At 34.0% G+C, this 20,324-nt stretch overlaps 3 protein-coding genes across 3 annotated transcripts; all 3 read right to left on the bottom strand.

Moving 5' to 3' along the window:
• Positions 1 to 7,433: 7,433 nt before the first annotated feature.
• LOC145558058 (aspartic proteinase nepenthesin-1-like) lies at positions 7,434 to 9,185 on the bottom strand. The gene is made up of 2 exons (XM_081619209.1): positions 8,600 to 9,185; positions 7,434 to 8,182 (listed from the first exon to the last, which is right to left on the bottom strand). The coding sequence occupies exons 1-2, from the start codon at positions 9,183 to 9,185 to the stop codon at positions 7,434 to 7,436; spliced, it is 1,335 nt and encodes a 444-aa protein (XP_081475335.1).
• A 1,284-nt stretch (positions 9,186 to 10,469) lies between these two features.
• On the bottom strand, positions 10,470 to 12,461 carry LOC145558057 (aspartic proteinase nepenthesin-2-like). Its single transcript, XM_081619207.1, has 2 exons — positions 12,005 to 12,461; positions 10,470 to 11,221 (listed from the first exon to the last, which is right to left on the bottom strand). The coding sequence occupies exons 1-2, from the start codon at positions 12,459 to 12,461 to the stop codon at positions 10,470 to 10,472; spliced, it is 1,209 nt and encodes a 402-aa protein (XP_081475333.1).
• Positions 12,462 to 13,555: 1,094 nt separating this feature from the next.
• LOC145558056 (uncharacterized) lies at positions 13,556 to 19,450 on the bottom strand. The gene is made up of 4 exons (XM_081619206.1): positions 19,057 to 19,450; positions 17,570 to 18,310; positions 16,069 to 16,662; positions 13,556 to 14,304 (listed from the first exon to the last, which is right to left on the bottom strand). Exons 1-4 carry the CDS (start codon positions 19,448 to 19,450, stop codon positions 13,556 to 13,558), a joined length of 2,478 nt encoding a protein of 825 aa, XP_081475332.1.
• Positions 19,451 to 20,324: the final 874 nt, after the last annotated feature.

Raw genomic sequence — 20,324 nt, 5'->3', positions numbered from 1 at the left:
AACTAGAAGAAGAAAATCTTACTAACATTAATGATTGAAAATGAAGAAATCCAAGCTCAATTAATCCAATGTTGAAATACAAATCCAAAACCAAGAACTTCTCTCTAACTTCTCTCTCTAAAATTAAGCTAATGAAAAATTATCTAAAAGTTATCTTCAAAAAGGAATTACAAGTGTATTTATAAGCAAAGAAGAAAAACGGGATTCCCGCGCCCTCTCCAATAAACCCCGCACCCGCGGAAAAATGGGTACGGAACCCATTAAAAACTCCGCGGGCTTTCTGGGCAACACCCGCGCCCGCGGCAAAAGCGCGGCGAATCCCCTGCTCCCAAAGGGTGATCAAAGGGCCGCGGTCTCTCTGGTACGAGCGGGCTCTCGAATCTACCCGCGCCGCGGCAAGCCCGCGGCCAGACCGCGGAGAGTTCCTGGTCGAAATCTGCCACTTTGTGCATATGAGCCCGCGCCCGCGGCAGACTGGCAGGGCTTGATGCCCTCTCCATGCCCTCTCTGAGCCCTCTCCGAGCCGATTATTTCCTCCTTGCTTAGTCAATATAGCCCATCTTGATTCCCTTGAAGAGACAAATCCTATGTACCTACAAAAACAAACAACGAAAAGGAATAAAAGGGAAAAAGAACCAAATAAAAGGAAAACACGAAGAAAACACGAAAAACACAAGGAAAGAAAGAAAGAAAGGAATTAAAGGAAAAAGGACCGAAAATAAGATAAGAAAGCATAAAAAGGAAGATGAAATCATCCTAAAAGGCTACCCTATGAGTGCCATAAATGACACTCATCACCATCCAATTTGCCATTAAACAACCGATTTACCAGTTTACAACACTACTAAAAATTAAGGTTTTTGCGACCGCCTCTAACGGTCGCAAAAAAAAGCAAAAACGGTCGCAATTCATTTTTGCGACCGTCAACGGTCGTAAAGGGGTGGTCGTTATTTCCTTGGTCGCAAAAAAAATTATTACGACCGTTTGACGGTCGTAGATTTATTGCGACCGTTTTTAATATTTTCAACGACCGCAAGGAAAACGGTCGCAAAAATTAAAATTTACGACCGTTTTTATAAGCAGTCGCAATTTTAAGAATTAACGACGGCTAAAGGCGGTCGCTAAAAAGTTTAAAACAAACAAAAAAAAAAAAGAAAAAAAACCCACTCACATCCTGTACCCCGCAACCAGTTATCCCACCACCCAAACCAACTGTACCCAACGCTACTACCCACCACCATCAGTCCATCACTTCCCACTCAAACCACCACCACCACCCTAAAAAACACAGACCCACCATCACCGCCCACCCAAACAGCTACCACCGCCACTTCACCTCAACTCGAAACACCCTCAACACACAACCAATTGCCTCTCATCCGAAATACCCTCAACCCACAACGACCAACTGCCTCTCACCCGAAACCACCTTTACTTACCAAACACTTGATCTGACCCAAAACCACCCTTACCCAGTACCCACCACCACCGGCAACAAAATTATCAAAAATTGAAAAAAAAACCACAAAATCAGAAATAAAACAATCAAAATACAGAAAATTACCCATAAATTCGAAATTAAACAATTATACAAAATACAAAAGATTACCCATAAATTCGAAATTAAACAATTATACAAAATACAAAAGATTACCCATAAATTCGAAATGAAATAATAATGAAATTTTTTCAAAATTTATAAACAAAAATTACAATATAACAATTATACATAATCAGAAATAATTAGAAACAATAAAACTAGATCTACAATCTAACTAATTTAAATATCATATCTAGAAAACCTTGACTTGTTTTAGGTTCGCTCTTGTGACGGTGGAGGTCGTGACAGTGGCTCGAGTACGTGTGCAGTCGTGACGAGCAGCGCGGAGGTGATCGATAGCAAGCGTCGGCATCAACACCAAGCAAATTTATCAACTTCTGATTCTTCAATTCTTAGGAAAGAGATGGAGGATGAGGAAAGAGAAAGGAAGTAGAGGAAAGAGAAAGAAGTGTGGAAAGAAATCAGAGATTTAGAGGAGAGAGGAAAGAAAATGGAAGAGAAGAGAGGAAAGAGAAAGAGGAGCGGCGTGAGGCTGGATACGGAGTAGTAAATTAGGGTTAGGTGAGATGGTGTCATTTTATACCCGATTTTTTTTAATAAAAAAATAAGCTTTTTGCGACCGTCTTAGACGGTCGCAGATTATGATATTTACGACCGTCTCTATGACGGTCGCAGATTTTGAATTTTACGACCGTCTTTGACGGTCGCAGATTATGACATTTACGACCGTCACTGTGACGGTCGCAGATTGTGACATTTACGACCGTCAAGACGGTCGCAGATTATGCTATTTACGACCGTCTCTAATACGGCCGCAGATTATGAATTTTACGACCGTCTTTGACGGTCGCAGATTATGATATTTACGATCGTCTCTTTGACGGTCGCAGATTATGACATTTACGACTGTCTTTGACGGTCGCAAATGATTTATTTTAATTTAAAATTATTTTTAATTGTTTAAATGTCCTAGCGACCGTCTAAAAGGCTAAAAACGGTCGCAAAACTGTCGCAAATTTGCGACCGTTGTCAAAGCAGTCGTAATATTGCGACCGCATAAAAAACGGTCGCAATATTCATATTTTGCGACCGTTTTTCAGATGGTCGTAAAAAAGGCCGCAATTTAGCCGAATTTTAGTAGTGCAACTTGCACTGATTTCATTAACTCAAGCCTACCACGTACATTTATGACAACAAATAATGACCATATATGGTTCCAAACGACATTATATAACGCCGAAATGTATTCCTTAAAATTTCAAGACTTTTCGACACTGGACCCCCTCCAAAATCTCTCAAAAAGCGTGGATATTCGACTTCAATTTTGGAATTTTTTTTAACCTTTTTACGCCTGGAAATAAAAATTGCCGAAATGTTTACAATGGTCAGTAATACACTTCGGGAGTCCAATTGGGTGGTTGGAACCATCTAATTTGCCTTTAAACAGCCAATTTACCGATTTACAACTTGCACCGATTTCATTAGATCAAGCCTACCACAAACATTTATGACAACATATAATGATCATATATGGTTCCAAACGGCATTATATGACCCCGAGATATAATCCCTAAAATCTCAAGGTTTTTCGACACCGTACCCAACCTCAAAAATTTCTCAAAAAGCATGGATATTAAGCATTCAATTTTGTAATTTTTTGACTTTATTTCTCCCAAAAATAAAAATTGCCGAAATTTTTACAATGATCCCTAATATCCTTTGGGAGTCCCATTGGGAGGTGGGACCATTTGCCTTTAAACGACCAATTTACCGGTTTACAAGTTGCACCGATTTCATTAGATCAAGGCTACCACAAACATTTATGACAACAAATAATGATCATATATGGTTCCAAACATCATTATATGACCCTGAGATGTATCCCTAAAATTTCAAGACTTTTCGACACCGGGCCCTGAAACCTCCAACATTTCTCAAGAAGCGTGGATATTAGCATGCATTCAATTTTGGAATTTTTTGACTTTTTTTTTGTCCGGAAATAAAAATTTCTGAAAAGTTTTTCATGGTCCCTAATACCCTCTGGGAGTCCAATTGGGTTGGTTGAACCATCCAATTAAACTTTAAACGACCAATTTAATTACCGGATTACAACTTGCACAGATGTCATTAACTCAAGCCTACTACGAACATTTATGAAAACATATAATGATCATATATGGTTCCAAACGACATTAAATGATCTCGAGATGTATCCCCTAGAATTTCAAGACTTTTCGACACCGGGCCCCGAATCCTCTAAAATTTCTCAAAAAGCGTGGATATTAGCCATCAATTTTAAAATTTTTTGACTTTTATTCGCCCGAAAATAAAAATTGCCGAAATATTTACCATGGTCCCTAATACTGTCTGGGCGTTCCATTGGGTGGGTGGAACCATCCAATTTGCCCTTAAACAACCAATTTAATTACCGATTTACAACTTGCACGGATGTCACTAACTCAAGCCTACTACGAACATTTATGACAACATATAAAGGTCATATATGGTTTTAAACGACATTAAATGATTCTGAGATGTATCTCCTAAAATTTCAAGACTTTTCGACACCGGGCCCCGAATCCTCCAAAATTTCTCAAAAAGCGTGGATATTAGCCTTCAATTTTGAAATTTTTTGACTTTTTCGCCCAGAAAAAAAATTGCCGAAATATTTACCATGATCCCTAATATTGTCCGGAAGTCCCATTGGGTGGGTGGAACCATCCAATTTTACTTTAAACGACCATTTTACCGGTTTACAACTTGCACTGATTTAATTAACTCAAGCTTAACACGAACATTTATGACAATTAATAATGATCATATATGGTTCCAAACAACATTATATGACCCCGAGATGTATCCCCAAAAATTTTAGAATTTTCGACACCGGGATTCGAAACCTCCCAAATTTCTCAAAAAGCGTTGAAATTAGCTTTTAATTTTGGAATTTTTTGACTTTTTTTTTCCCGGAAATAAAAATTGCCGAAATGTTTTTCATGGTCCCTAATACCATTCAGGATTCTTATTGGGTTGGTTGAACCAACCAATTTGCTTTTAAATGACCAATTTAATTACCGGTTTACAACTTGCACGGATGTCATTAACTTAAGCTTACTCTAAAATTTATGACAACATATAATGATCTTATATGGTACCAAACGACATTATATGACCCCGAGATGTATCCCCTAAAATAATAATACTTTTTTACACCAGGACCCGAAACCTCCAAAATTTCTCAAAAAGCGTGGATATTAGCCTTCAATTTTGAAATTTTTTGATTTTTTCTCGCCCGAAAATAAAAGTTGTCGAAATATTTACAATGGTTTCTAATACCCTCTGGGAGTCCAATTAGGTGGGTGGAATTATCCAATTTGTGTTTAAACGACCGAATTACCAGTTTACAACTTGCACTGATTTCATTGATTCAAGTCTACCACGAACATTTATGACAACAAATAATGATTATATATGACTCGAAACGGCATTATATGACCCCGAAATGTATCTCATATAATTTCAAGACTTTTCGACACCGGGCCCCGAAACCTCCAAAATTTCTCAAAAAGCGTGGATATTAGCCTTCAATTTTAGAATTTTTTGACCTTTTTTCGGCTGGAAATAAAAATTTCCGTAATGTTTACCATGGTCCCTAATGCCCTCCGAGAGTCCAATTGGGTGTGTGGAACCATTCAATTTGCTTTTAAACGGCCAATTTACCGATTTACAACTTGCACCGATTTACCGGTTTACAACGACCAATTTAATAAACTTGCATCGAACCCGACTTGAACCGAAACTGACCCAAATTCGTTTTAACCCGTCAAAACCCGAATTTAACCCGACTTGTTACATATCTGGCCTGAATTCAACCCGACCCGTTCCTAACCTGACCCGAATTTAACCCAACCTGTTACAAACCTGACCCGAAATAAACCCGACTTGTTATTGACCTGACCCAAATTCAATCCAACTTGGTATTGACCCGACCTAAATTATACCATACCTATTACTTACCTAACCCAAAAATTCAATCCGATCTATTACTAACACGACTTGTTATTGACCCGACCTAAATTCAACGCAAATTTTCCTGACCAAGTCGGTCCAGGCCACCTTAAATGCAATTTAGACCACCTTATTATTGTTGATCAAAGCATTTTGTCTTGGGAGACCAAGTCGGTCCAGGCCAGCAAAATTAAGAAAGGAGCATCATCCTCAAAATTAAGAGTTAAATATAGTATATATCTTTTGTATTGTCAAAGGAGATAATTATATTCCTAAATTATACACTATAGTTCCCTAGTGTATTGCCATATATATATTATAGTCAAAGGAAATAATTAGCTTGATAAAAATGATAATTATCTATTTATAATTAGTTGAACTCGAATATAACCTGACTTGGAAATGACCTAACCTGATTGTAACCTGCAAATTATTGACTTGAACATAACCCGACTTGAATCCAAGAATGACCCGACTTGGAAATGACCTAACCTGATTATAACCGACATATTATTGACTTGAATCAAACCCGACTTTAACCCAAGAATGACCTGACTTGAAAATGGCCCTAATCTAATTATAATCCGCAAATTATTGACTTGAACCGAACCCGACTCAAACTCGAGAATGATTCGATCTGATTCTAACTCGCAAATTATTAACTTGAACCGAACCTGACTCAAACAAGAGAATTATCCTAACCCGTTTTAACCCTTGAAATCCCGAATTAAACCCGACCTATTGTTCACCCGACTCGAATGTAGCCCGACATGTTATCAACCCGACCTAAACCCGATCCAAACCCGATAAGAAGTATGACCTGACGTGACCCGACTCAAGCATGACCCAATCTGAATTCGACCCACATAGGTTATGGAATTAATCTTAATTTTCCCGATCCGAGTTGAACCGACCCACTATTACCCGACCCAAACCCGACCTGTTTTCCCAATTTGACAGCTCGATCTACTCGTAAATTATTAATTTTCCAGTTGTCGTACTCCAAAAATTAATACAGTTAGGCAATAATACTGAAAGAAGGGGATTAAGGAATCATGAGTCAATAATGACTAATATGTTTCAAACATATATTACTCATTTTACATAGTCAATGGAAGTTTAAATAAAGTCGTTCTGTATATAGTTTCCGAAAGTAGATTTTAATAAATATTGATAATATGAAATTATAAATAGGCAAAATTAGTATAAATCACTTATTTTTGTCCAACTTTTTTGAAAAAACCACCTTTTATGTTTTTTTTTTATTTACTAAACCACCTTTTAAGTACCATAATTCTTGATTGCATCACCCCTGTTTTAAATTTGACAAAAAAATTAACTGAAATGTCAAAGGGGCCTACAACTTGTGTCTTTCGCTCCTAAATTATGTATTTTTTTCACCCCAAAAAACATTTGACCCTCCCCTCTATATAAATGCATGACTAAATTGAGTAAATCTTTAAAAAACCAAACGAAATTTTGCTACAAAAATTAAATTGTAGTATTTGTTTATTCTTGAGGTTATTGAAGTTATGGTTGAGATGGAAGGGAAGGTTTTGCTATGGTTGATGATTTGGAAGTGGATGGTTGAGATACAATCTCTTAGATTTGAAATAGGGGTGGTGCGATAAAAAATTTAGGTACTTAAAATGTGGTTTTGTAAATAAAAAAACATAAAAGGTGATTTTTTCAAAAAAGTTGGACAAAAAAGGTGCTTTATACCAATTTTACCTTATTTTTAAAAAGTGTATTATAATTAATAATGCAAAGAAACAAATGAGTACATGAAAAGAAAACTGTTGAAATCCATTGTAATCCCATTTATTTAATTTTATAACATTTATTCATGTTAGTTATAAATCCATTAATTAGCCATTGAACAATCTGCTTGCGCAAAGAGTAACTGGCCAACATGATTATCATATATAATCCGTTGGTTCATCTGCTGGTAAGCTCCCAAGTATGTAACACTATTATGTTCTTCTTGTGTACTTTCGAGGTACATCAAACAAACCATGGCATTTCCGCTACTGGCTTGGCTGATGACAAAGCTCGCAGGTGGTGGTATAACCAAGTCCGCATTATTAGCAAAATGATATGTAATAATTGGAACCTTAATGTCAATCGGATCCGCAATACGTTCGTAACAAAGCCTAAGTCCCAATTCCGGCTGATCCATCTTCCTCACATTGTGATTGCTTGTTTCAATGACGTTCGAAACAGCATCTAAAAACTTTCCGTAGGCTTCCGAGACAATGTACGAGGTTGCGGCCCCCGAGTCTATGATACACCCTCCTCTACCATCTGCGGTTAGTTGGAACATTGAGGGATCAACATCTAGTCGTTGAGGGCCTACAGTGATCCCTTCGAGGGTTAAGTAGTACGTTGAACGGTCTTGGAAGCGTTGTAACGGTGTCGATTTCATTCCTGATGGTTCAACCACATCGGTTCCAAATCGAAGGAACATTGGTGAACCACCAGCTGCTTTGGCTGACGGCAATTGTAAGCAGTATGAGAATCGTCCCTTCGACACTGCATCAGCTCGGTTCCAGAAACTAAAATCGCCGTAACCCATGCCCATAAGTCCGCTGATTTTGTTATCATCTTTAACTCCTGCACAAAAATATATATTCAACATTTCAAGTCGATTTATTCAATTTTGCCTGAAATTATTTTATCTAAATTGATTTTATTTTATTAAAATATATCGTGTACTAATTATTTTATTTGAAAATTTTAATCTTATTTCTGTAATAACTACTATCTCCGTTAAATGTTATATATAACTTTGGAATATTTTATAACTCACCAATAATACCCAAAAATTGCATATAATAATTAACGAAGGTAGTATTCATTCTAAACTTATTTTGTGTGAAATATAAAATATTAAAATAAAATGAAATAAGGACACAAAGTTATGGATTGATTGGCTAATAATTGAGTGAATTAATTATGCAGATCTTCTTAAAAAAAAACATGACACAACATGACAGAACAAATAAAAAATCGACTACGTATTACTCGTACCTTCTTTAAAATTTTGCATGTTAATGCCACAACCGAAAAAGGCGTTAAATACAGCTACATATTGGTCGTAGTCAGATTGGAAGGTTAAAGTTTCCAAGGCAGCAATAGCTAATACGGATGAATCGTCGCTATAAACTCGTTCCAATTTACAACCATCACTTTGGCATTGTGCACTAGAAGGGCAATGTTCGCAAGGAAGTGGTTTGTAAGATTGTGATTGACTAGCTGGAAATAAGGGATCTGCTTGATGAAAGCAATTTTGGCCACAACCTTCGCATTGTGTCCATGTAAGATCACTGCCCGTATCTAAGCCTAGGTAATAAGTTTTGTACCTTGGATCTTGATTAAATGTACCAATACCAACTTGCACATAATATAATAGATCCACGAGACCTAAAGAAGGTCGTACGATCCAATCATTTATGTGACGCGACTTCAAAGAGGTAGTATTTGTATTGGTACCATGTAACCTTGTTAGGGATTTAACTCTAGAATTCGACAAACGAATATACTCTTCCCATTTCTTGTTTACAGTAAGGTTGTTGGTGCGATGTATAGGTGATTCAGGAGAGTATCGATGAATCATTTTAAGACTAAAACCAATATGGTTTTTAGTAGCATGACTACTTTGAAGGAAGTTATCGATTATAAAGAAAAGGAGTGACACTAAAAAAAGCTGTAACAAGGGATTAGCCATAGACAATAAAAAGGTCTTTGAAAATTGCGAATCCCTCAGTTTTTTTTTTTTTTTTTTTTTTTTTTTTTTTTTTCAGAGAGTTTACTTAGCTTGACTCTATCAATTTGTTTTTTTTTTGTTGACAGGTTGATTCTATCAATAATCACTTATTTATTCATTAGTACTATAATAAATTTCTCACCAATAATGCTGGTCAAAGATAATTGTTTTATTTATGGAATGTAATATGATTAATGATATCAAAATGATAAGTTACTTATTATATAGTAAATATCTTTGATATACTACCTAAACAAATTTTTAATTGGACATTTAAAAAAAAAAATGGAGATTTCACTTGACTATATATTTTCTTGTTGATCCCATGAGAAAACCCACATGTGAGTGGTGTGTTGTCCCATATTAGTTGAGTGTATAAGTGAGAGTTTGTATTGGAATGTGTATCCCACGTTGAAGAAAGAAGATAATTGTTGTGTCTACTTTATAAGGCCAAGGGGCTACTCCCCTTATTGAACTATGATTTTAAAGTGGAACCTCATTGGTCGTATAAAGTGGACAGTTGTGACGGGTGTGGCCCAAATTCGTTTATCATGGTATCAGAGCCAAGTTGGGTTGTGTTGTGATCTGGGCACATTAGTTGAGTGTATAAGTGAGATTTTGTATTGGAATGTGTATCTCACATTGAAGAAAGAAGATAATTGTGTCCACTTTATAAGGCTAAGGGGCTACTCCCCTTATTGTCATATTATTTTGAGGTGGAACCTCCTTAGGCATATAAAGCGGACAATTGTGATGGGTGTGGTTTAAACCTGTTTATCATTTCTTATAGATTAGGGAGAATTTGTGGTCAAACTTTTTAGAGTTTGAACTGAAAATTTGGTTTGGAGGGAGTAGATTGTAGATTATAGATAATTCACAACCATAATCCAAAAAGAGAGGACATTATATTAAAGCAAACTGAAAACTCAAACAACTAATGTTACTACCTTCGGTCCAAATTACTCGCTTGAGGTATTATTTGTGAGATATAAAATATTTCAAAATTGCGAGTAATTTGGACCGGAGGTAACATTATTTATGTATAAGAAGATAGCTAAGCTAGTATCAACGAACGACCCTTGTTGCAATCCTCTTAATGTTATTATTTACGGCTAAGAATATGGCTAGCTAGTATCAACGACCCTTGTTGCAATCCTCATTTGCAACGAGTAGTTGTCCATTTGGAATATCATATGTTATCCGATGACCAACTTGTTGTGTAGATCCTAATACGGTCATACCATCACCGTCTTCCATACTGTTTTCGAAAATCTTCAAGCAAACTAGGACTTGACCATCATGTTTGGTGTAAATTTCAAATGTTACGTCAGAATTCATCACGAAAATCACATTATTTGCAAACTTCCAAGTAATCCAAGGAAGATTAAGGGTTGTAGGCTCACGTACACGCCTGTAACAAAGGCCAAACCCTTCATACCTTGCTGAAGCATCATCTAATCTCTCTAAATTTGAGTTTCTAGATTCAATAGATGCTGCCACCTCTTTTTCTAAGGCTTGGTACGCCGAAGTAGTTACAAGGCTTATGGATGTGCCTGTGTCGATGATGGTTCCTCCTTTTCCGTCTGGTGTGATTTGAAACGCGTTAGGAGGAATTTCAAGGTCCTTTTTGTTTACCTGAATACCGCGAAGATCTAAGTAGTAATAAGGTTTGTTCTGATGTTGAAACATTGGGGTGGCACTAGGCTTTCCGGGTTGTATACAATCATCTCCAAATCGAAGTAACATTGGTGGTAAATCTTGATATTCTTTCTTTTGTAAGCAATATTGGAATTTTCCATCAACCACAGTTTTTTTTTGTTCATGGAAGCTACGTGCGCCATAACTCATTCCGAATATTCCACTTATTTTGTTGTTTGGATCATCATCTGCATTACAAGTTTACAACACAAACAAAGGGTACCTCATGTTATTTATTGTATATCAAATGAAATAAAGATATATGCATGAATAATGAAATTTTAGAATTTGGGCCCAATATAAATGAGGCCCTGTGTTTTGTATAGCCCAATAACGGCTCTTGAAAAGATATTTATACCAGCAATAACAAGAGTCAATTCTCAACAAAAGCTATATTTTCAACAAGGATGTAACTTTCAAAATTGTGTTTAAAAAAAAAAATTAAAAAACCAAATTGTATTTGATATTCAAAATTGACAATTGTTAATGACGAAAGACACCAAGTACTTTTCAATAACAAAATTGATGGAAAAAAAAAAAAATCTTTAGTGATTGAGAAGTGATGTAAAAGATTGATTGGTTACTTTTTTTTTGTACAATATTGTTAAATTGTTCTAATTTATATTTTCATTCTATAAAGATTTTATAATTTATGCTAATACAAAATTAAAGATATTAACGGTGTACATTACAAGCCATATAAAATGTGAATGGAAAGATAAATGAAGAACAAATTGAAGTAATATCATACCTTGATGAAAACCTTGCATGTTGAGACTGCAACCAAAAAGAATAAAATCCACTAGTCGAGGAGTCGTTGGAGTCTCGAAGGTAAAAGATTCATGAGCCAAAACCGAATCGACTTTGGCGCCATCTCCATAGTCGGTTTCCAACTTGCAAATATTGTTCTCACTTTGCGCCTGAAGGACACTCGGTGTGGCAAGAAACTTCCTTATAAGTAATAGATTTACTTGCGGGATATAACGGGTCTACTTGTCGAAAGCAATTGTTACCGCAACCTTCACATTGTGTCCATATGAGATCACTCGCGGTATCTAACCCTAGATGAACTGTTTTATGAGATGGAATTGGATCGAATGTGCCCATTCCCAATTCTACCGCGTAGATAAAAGAACCTAATCTTATTGATGGTCGTATTGTTGGATCATCATTCTTGGTTTTGTTGTTTTTACCTAAGTTTGCATTTGATTTGATTCTGAGCTTGGACATTTTGATGAATTCCCTTCTTCTCGTTGCATCCATTTGTGCAAGGTTTGGTCCATTTCCATGAACTAATCTAAGGCTAAAACCTTTGTGATTTTGGGTGGTAGCATTATCATCAATAGCATAGATGATTTTGGGTGCTAGAGAAAGAAGGATAATTACAACAATTGATGAAAAATAGACTAATTTATTTGGATTAGCCATTGCAGCTAGTTGTTGAAAGAAAATGAAAATAGTGCAAGCAAGTGGTATTTTATATACTAGTATATTGAGTGAAATTTGCATACTACAGTTTGAATATGATATACTTGTATTTTATAGCACATGTACATTTATGATTATTTAATATTACAATCATCTTTGATTTTTATTTCTTACTGATTTAGGATGGATGAGTGTTATTAAATTTGGAGATATATTTGTTTTAGACCCCCTTATTTTGATTTGATTGTTTTTGTGAGTCATATTATCATATATAAGCGCATGTGATCCTATCCTACTTTCTCCCCTTTGGCCAACCCACAAGATGCCATGGTCTTATATATTTGTGATTTGTATTAAATGAATTTATTACTCATTAGTTCAATGTCAAATTACATACAAAATACCAATTATATATTTTACCTTACCATGTGAAATTTACTTTCCATGGATGCATACCTGAAAATTCTATAGTAGTCACCTGACTAACATTATACTTAATTTTCATTGACCAATTTTTAATTTATTTTTTATTTGTCAAATTTATTAAAAATAATTTTTCCTTTTTTAAAAACTCATTTTTAATTTAGGGCTTGTTTGGCATCATTTTTTGTTTTTAGTTTCCTGTTTTTTTGAAAACTAAAAACCAAAAACAGGAAACAAGAAAAAGGTGTTTCCACTTTTTTGTTGTCAGTTTTCAAAATTATCATGATTTTAATAAGTCTAAATAATTTTTGATTCATTATGTGACATATATAATATACTTTTAAAAAAACAAAAAACTAAAAAACAGAAAACCACAGCAATGCCAAACGAACCCTTAGAAATTTGTTTTTTGAATTTTTTTATAAGTTTGACAAACAAAAATAAATTAAAAAATCAATCAATGAAAATGAAGTAGAGTGATAGTCAGATTAAGGATGTCTACTATTATACCATTATCATATGAATCTCCCCTATTTCCAGGTGTGATTTTTATACTCCATCAAAATATATAAGGTTAAAATAAAATAAAATAATATCAGATTTTGGAAATAGAGAATTTGTAGGAATACATAATTTTTATTTAATTATGCAAGCTAAATAACTATTACACATCAATTATCACCATAACAAGGCGCTGGATTAAAGTATAGTAGAGAATTATCAACATCATATACAATCCGATGACTCTTCTGCTGTTGTGCTCCCAAAACCGTCAACCGAGTATCGACATTTTCCGAACTATCAAGCATTGTGAAGCAATATATGTAATTACCAGTAACTTTTGATATTCTAGAAATAAAGGTTGTTTCATCTGAAAGAACGAAGGCGGTGGCATTAGCAAAATGGAATATGATTGTAGGAAAATAAACAATATCTGGTTCCGTCGAAATTTGTTCGTAACAAATTTTAAGACCCAAAAAAGTCTCGGACTCATTTAATCTTCGAACATTAGAATTTGCGCTTTCGATGTAGTGTATCACCGCAGATGCCATTATACTGTAGGGTTCCGAGGCCATGGTAGAGAACATCGGCACTGGGTCTATTATACACCCGCCTGTAATATCTTTCTCATTGAAAGCGAAAACCTTGGGATCGATATCTAGTAACGTAGAATCGACGGTGATGCCTTGGAGGTCCAAGTAGTATCTAGGGAGACTTGGGTACAATTTTATTGTTGTTTTTTGTAGTCCGTCTACTAGTTGCATCGCATCGTCGCCGAATCGGAGGTACAAAGTAGAATCACCAAATGGTAAGCAGTAAGAGAACACTCCTTTGAAGTATGCTCTGACTTGATTCAGGAAACTAAATTCGCCGTTACCCATTCCTAATTTTCCATTTATCCTGTTATTTTTTATACTACCTGCGTGAGATTGAAAACAATTATTCTTCAATTATGATAGAATGAAATAATTAAATTATTCTCAAAAAAAATTAAATTAAAATAGACTACCCTCTAGGTAGTGACAGACTGAGGGGGACTACAATAACCATATAAATTACCCACAAATTAAAACCAAGAATTTTAAAAATATGAGTATATTGAATATTTGCAATGTGAAAAATGAGAAATTGGATTTTTTTTTTTCTATGATGCAATTTTTACACTTCGTATAACCTTATAGAAGGTAATTGTTACGATATTAATAACTACATACTAAAAGACACAACAACAATGATACAACATAAATTTACCCTTTTTATCAAAAAAATTACCCCCTCAATTTACCCCCTCTTCATCATACTACTATACCCACCACCACCACCACCACCTCCTCCTCTTTTAACCACCAACTCCTTACCTCCGGTTTCACGATCTACACAGTCGCGATAATGACAAGTAAGGACAAAGGAAAGTCGATCGCCAACGGAGAAAATGTTTTTTTTTTTTTTTGAATTTGCGGCAAACGCCTAGATTTTTCGCACGTCCTAGGCTCCAACGCCTAGTTCTTGTGAACAACCGTGTGGTTGTATGAAAAATCTGGGCGTTTGAGGTGAAACGCCTAGTTTTTTAGAATACCCTAGGCTGAAACGCCTAGTTTTTTCGAATAGCCTAGGATGTTTCGAAAAAACTAGGCGTTTTAGCCTAGGGTATTCTAAAAAACTAGGCGTTTCAACCTAGGGTATTTTAAAAACTAGACGTTTCCTGGGTTTTAAATTTTTTTAAAAAAATTATCGCGACGTACCGATTTCATACGGTTTGACGAGCCTTCTACAAGCGTCTAAGGTTGTGTTTCTTGTATTTCGTCGTTGTCCATAAGATCTAACGAAATTGATTTTGCAAAATTTTAAAAATTTGTTTGATTTTGAAACTCACGGTGGTTTGGGTGGTTGTTCGATGAGCGTTGGTGGCCGTTGACCACTAGAGAGAACGGTAAAAAAATTTGTGTACAGTAAAAGTGTGAAATTGAGGTAAAATTAATTATTTTTTATAATTATTATAAGGATAAATACGTAATTTTATTTTATTTTGCGGGCGTTAGTTAGATATTTGAGGGCGATATTTAACAACCCCCTATTTTAACCATGGTTCTTAAAATTAAAAATTAAAAATTAAAAATTAAAAATTAAAAATTAAAAATTAAAAATTAAAAATTAAAAATTAAAAATTAAAAATTAAAAATTAAAAATTAAAAATTAAAAATTAAAAATTAAAAATTAAAAATTAAAAATTAAAAATTAAAAATTAAAAATTAAAAATTAAAAATTAAAAATTAAAAATTAAAAATTAAAAATTAAAAATTAAAAATTAAAAATTAAAAATTAAAAATTAAAAATTAAAAATTAAAAATTAAAAATTAAAAATTAAAAATTAAAAATTAAAAATTAAAAATTAAAAATTAAAAATTAAAAATTAAAAATTAAAAATTAAAAATTAAAAATTAAAAATTAAAAATTAAAAATTAAAAATTAAAAATTAAAAATTAAAAATTAAAAATTAAAAATTAAAAATTAAAAATTAAAAATTAAAAATTAAAAATTAAAAATTAAAAATTAAAAATTAAAAATTAAAAATTAAAAATTAAAAATTAAAAATTAAAAATTAAAAATTACCGAAAGCTAACCAAGTTTAAAAGAAAGATGATACGACATGAAGCCATAGTGATTATCGAGTAGTTCATCTTACCTTGCTTGAAATTTTGCATGTTAATTCCACAGCCAAACGTGACATTCTGCAATTGTACTATTAGGCTGTTTGGGCTGCTACCTTGAAAAAGAGTGGAGAATGTTTCAGAGGCAACAATGGCTATTAAAGATGAACCATCCCCGTAAGTACGATTCCATGTACAAGCACCATCACTTTGGCAATGTGCACCATATGCATAAGGGCATTGATTGCAAGTATATGGTTTATAGGTTCTAGATTGACTAGCAGGATATGGGGCATCTGTTTGATGAAAGCAATTTTGGCCACAACCTTCGCATTGCATCCATGTAAGATCATTTCCGGTATCCAATTCGAAGTTATAAGTCTTGTAACTTGGAAAATGTTCAAAACTACCAATCCCAAGTTGCACATAGTAATATAGACCAAAACCATGTATTGTAGGTAGAATGAACTCATCAGTACTATAACTCGATTTGGTTGATGAGCTAATATTTTTTGTTCCATAGAGTGTTTCTAGTGAGTTAAATCTGCTAATTGAACTTTGAACGTATTCCTTAATTTTATCAAAGTGTGCATCCCCCTTTTCTCTGATATCAACCCTTTCATAAGTCTCTATAAGGACATTATCTTATACGAAGTATCTCTTTTGATATAGTCTAGTAATTTTGGAGATTGTCCTACTTTATCAAATGATACACAAAATTTGTTTATCAAATGACATTTTCATGATAAAATAATTTCAGTTAAGCAAAATAATGTAAAGAGAACATGGCCTACTTCGTTCGTACGTTATTATTTAGTTTACCCGTATTCTTTTTTAGACAAAATTATAAATTCTCTCAATTAACACGTTTCTTTTTCTATTAGCAAAGTTTTGTTATGTACAATTTCACTTTTACTGTTACTAACCCCATATAACGCCACCCAATTTTGAGTGGGTAGGATCATTAAAATCATTTTTCTTCTTAATCACACCTCGCGATTTAATGTAATTGGCGTGTCAAATTGTCAATACGTCGTCAAATGAATAAGGATACGGCTGATAATTAGGTAATTTTTAAACAAAAAAAAAAGGATAAAAAAACAAGATCAAACATTGTATCCCATGATTTCAAAAGGTTGACTCATTTTCTTAATAGAAAATAGATCATTCAAAACCTTTATAATCAACTATATTATCTTAAATTTGTATTAAGTCACAACCTCTAAATAAATTATCACTACTACTAGGCTAAGGGTGTTCATTATTGAAACCGGACCGGATCGGTCCAGGTAAAACCGGATATTTTCAGTCCGGCCCAAAATCCAGTTCAAGTAAAGTTTTTTTTTTTGATATAAATAATTTTAAATTAAATGGCAGCATCTATACACTACTTACGGACTGTTTTATTTGCAAAGTGAATGACAAAATACATACAATTGGCTAACAAAGAGGACACACATTGAAGCAAACACAAACAATGAATTACTATTCTTATTATTAATCATAAAAAGTTAACTAGAAGTAGTATAAACTAACGACCCAAATTGCAATTCTCATCAGCAACGAGTAGTTGTCCATTAGGAAGATCATATGTTATACGATGTCCCACTTGGTGGAGTGATCCTAATAGGGTCACACCACCAATTTCCTCCGGCGATTCCAAAAATAACAAGCAAACGAAATCTTCACCCTCAAGTGTGTAAATTTCATATAATACATCAGGATTAATTAGGAAATTCACATCATTTGGAAACAACAAAGTAATCCAAGGAAGATCAAAGGCTGTAGATGCACCACCAACTCGCTTGTAACAAAGATGATCATCAGGATCATAAGGATCTAATCTCACAACACCCGAGTTTCTAGATTCGATGTAAGCTGCCACCTCGGCTACCAAGACATGGTAGGCCTCTGGGGTTATATAGGTTTCGTCCGTGCCTGAGTCAATCACGGTTCCTCCGTTTCCATTTTGGGAGATTTGAAAAACATTAGGAGGAATCGCAAGAATTGTTTGGGCAACCCTAATGCCGCGGAGATCTATGTAGTAGATAGGTCTGTTCTGAAATCGAAACATTGGGATGGATCGAGGCGGTCCAGTGGGTTGTATACAATCATCTCCAAATCGAAGGAACATTGGTGGTAAAGGTTGAGCTACTTTCTTTTGTAAGCAATATTGAAATTTTCCGTGAACCAACTCTTGTCTTTGTTGTTCTTGGAAGCTAAGTTCGCCATAATTCATTCCGAACATTCCACTTATTCTATTGTTTTTATCTCCTTCTGCAACACAATACAAATTATAGGGTATCTAATAAGTTATTTTATCTATCAAACGAAATCAAGATATATGCATGATTAATTGGTGCTTGATTATTTCAGTGTTTTTTTGTTAAAGGTTGCAACATTTTATTATGTGCAATATTGTTAAGTTTTTTGTAAGGTCTATTTTTAAAATATCAACTTTTTATAATTTATGCTAACTGAAAATTTTACCGAAGTCATTTACAATGTGACTATCATATTTAACTTATTTTTTCATTTTTTTTTTGTTCCATCCGGTTCACCCTTTAGACCAATCCGGATTCGGGGATCATTTTTGAGTGGTTAGTAACAATCCCCTCCCAATTGTTGTTGTGGGGGATCGATTTTTTTTTTTCCAAATTATTAATTATGTTACTTTGTTTTAGATATAAATAGTATTTTCAACATATAAAATAGTATTATCAAAAATTAGTTTTTCGAAAAATATTTATTTTATGTTGGATTAAAATTTTCAAAAATTGTTTTTCAAAAAAAAAAATTCAAAAATTATGTTTGCAATGTACATATTATAAGACTAATTATGATCATTTTGTAATGTGAAAAAATTGAAGCGATCATATTGTACATCATTAAAATAATATGGTAATTATTTTTCAAACGACCGCTGTAAAATCATTCCGTATACGAAACCAGATATATTACTAGTACAATTTATCTTAGATATCGCACGGAAAAAAAAAAAAAACAGAGGAAGTAATAAATACCTTCAGCGGTAAAACCTTGCATGTTGATACCGCAACCAAATAAAACATCATCCAAAACTAGAGGAGTAGTTGCAGTCTGGAAGGTAAACGATTCATAAGACAAAACCACTTGAACTACGGCACCATCTCCATACTCTCTGGTCAGCCGGCAAGTATCGTCCACACATGTTGCGCCGGGAGGACAGTTATGGCAAGGGAGTTGCCTATAAGTATAAGATTCAGTTGCAGGATAAACAGGATATACTTGTTTAAAACATTTATCACAACCTTTACATTGAGTCCATATGAGATCACTTCCGGTATCGAACCCGAGATAAATTGTTTTATGAGATGGAGATGGATCAAATGTGCCTATTCCCAACTCTACCGCGTACATAGTAGTATCTATTACCATTTGCGGTCGTATTATTGGGTCATTTTTAGTTTTGTTTTTTTCACCTATTCGGGCAAGTGATTTTAGTCTAAGCTTGGACATTTGAATGTATTTCATTCTTGTTGTTGCATTCATTTCCATAAAGTTTGGTCGATCTCGATGAACTAGTCTAAGACTAAATCCCTTGCGATTTTGGGTGGTAGTGTTATTATGAGTAGCATGGATGATTTGAGAAAGACTAGCTAGAGAAAGAAGGATAATAATAATTTGTGAAAAATAGGATGATTTATTTGTATTAGCCATTGGTGAAGGGCTTGCTATTAGTTGTGAAAAATAATATGTGAAAAATGGGCTAATTTATACTATTTGACATCATGCTTAAAGCTTGTATAAGTTCATTTGAAACAGAATGTGAAATAGGCACGTTTTTAGTCATTTAGGCCATATTTGGTTGATAATGATTCCAAATGGTCCAAAAAACAAGTAACTTGCTTCTTTTGTAATGCTTTGCTTAGGCACTTATATATATACATCTATATTTGAGATGTTTAAAGCTTGTACAAATTCATTTGAAAGATCAAAGAATGTGAAAAGTAGGAACTTTTTTTAGCCATTTAGGTCATATTTGGTTTATTTTGGTTTTAAATGGTCCTAAACTCAAGTAAGTTGCTTTCTTTTGTAATTTCTTTGCTTAGGCACTTATAGCTACCTATATATGACATGTTTAAAACTTGTAGAAGTTCATTTGATAGAGAATGTTAAAAATGAGAACACTTTTAGCCATTTAGGCCATATCTGGTTGATTATGGTTCCAAATGGTCCTAAAAACAAGTAACTTGCTATTTTTTGTAAACTATTTGCTTAGGCACTTATAGCTACCTAAATTTGACATGTT

This window comes from Chenopodium album, chromosome 9 (assembly GCF_948465745.1).
Source record: "Chenopodium album chromosome 9, dcCheAlbu1.1, whole genome shotgun sequence".
NCBI classification, from domain to species: domain Eukaryota; kingdom Viridiplantae; phylum Streptophyta; class Magnoliopsida; order Caryophyllales; family Amaranthaceae; genus Chenopodium; species Chenopodium album.
Note: the sequence above shows the minus strand (reverse complement) of the source record. Positions and strands in the feature narration are given on the sequence as shown.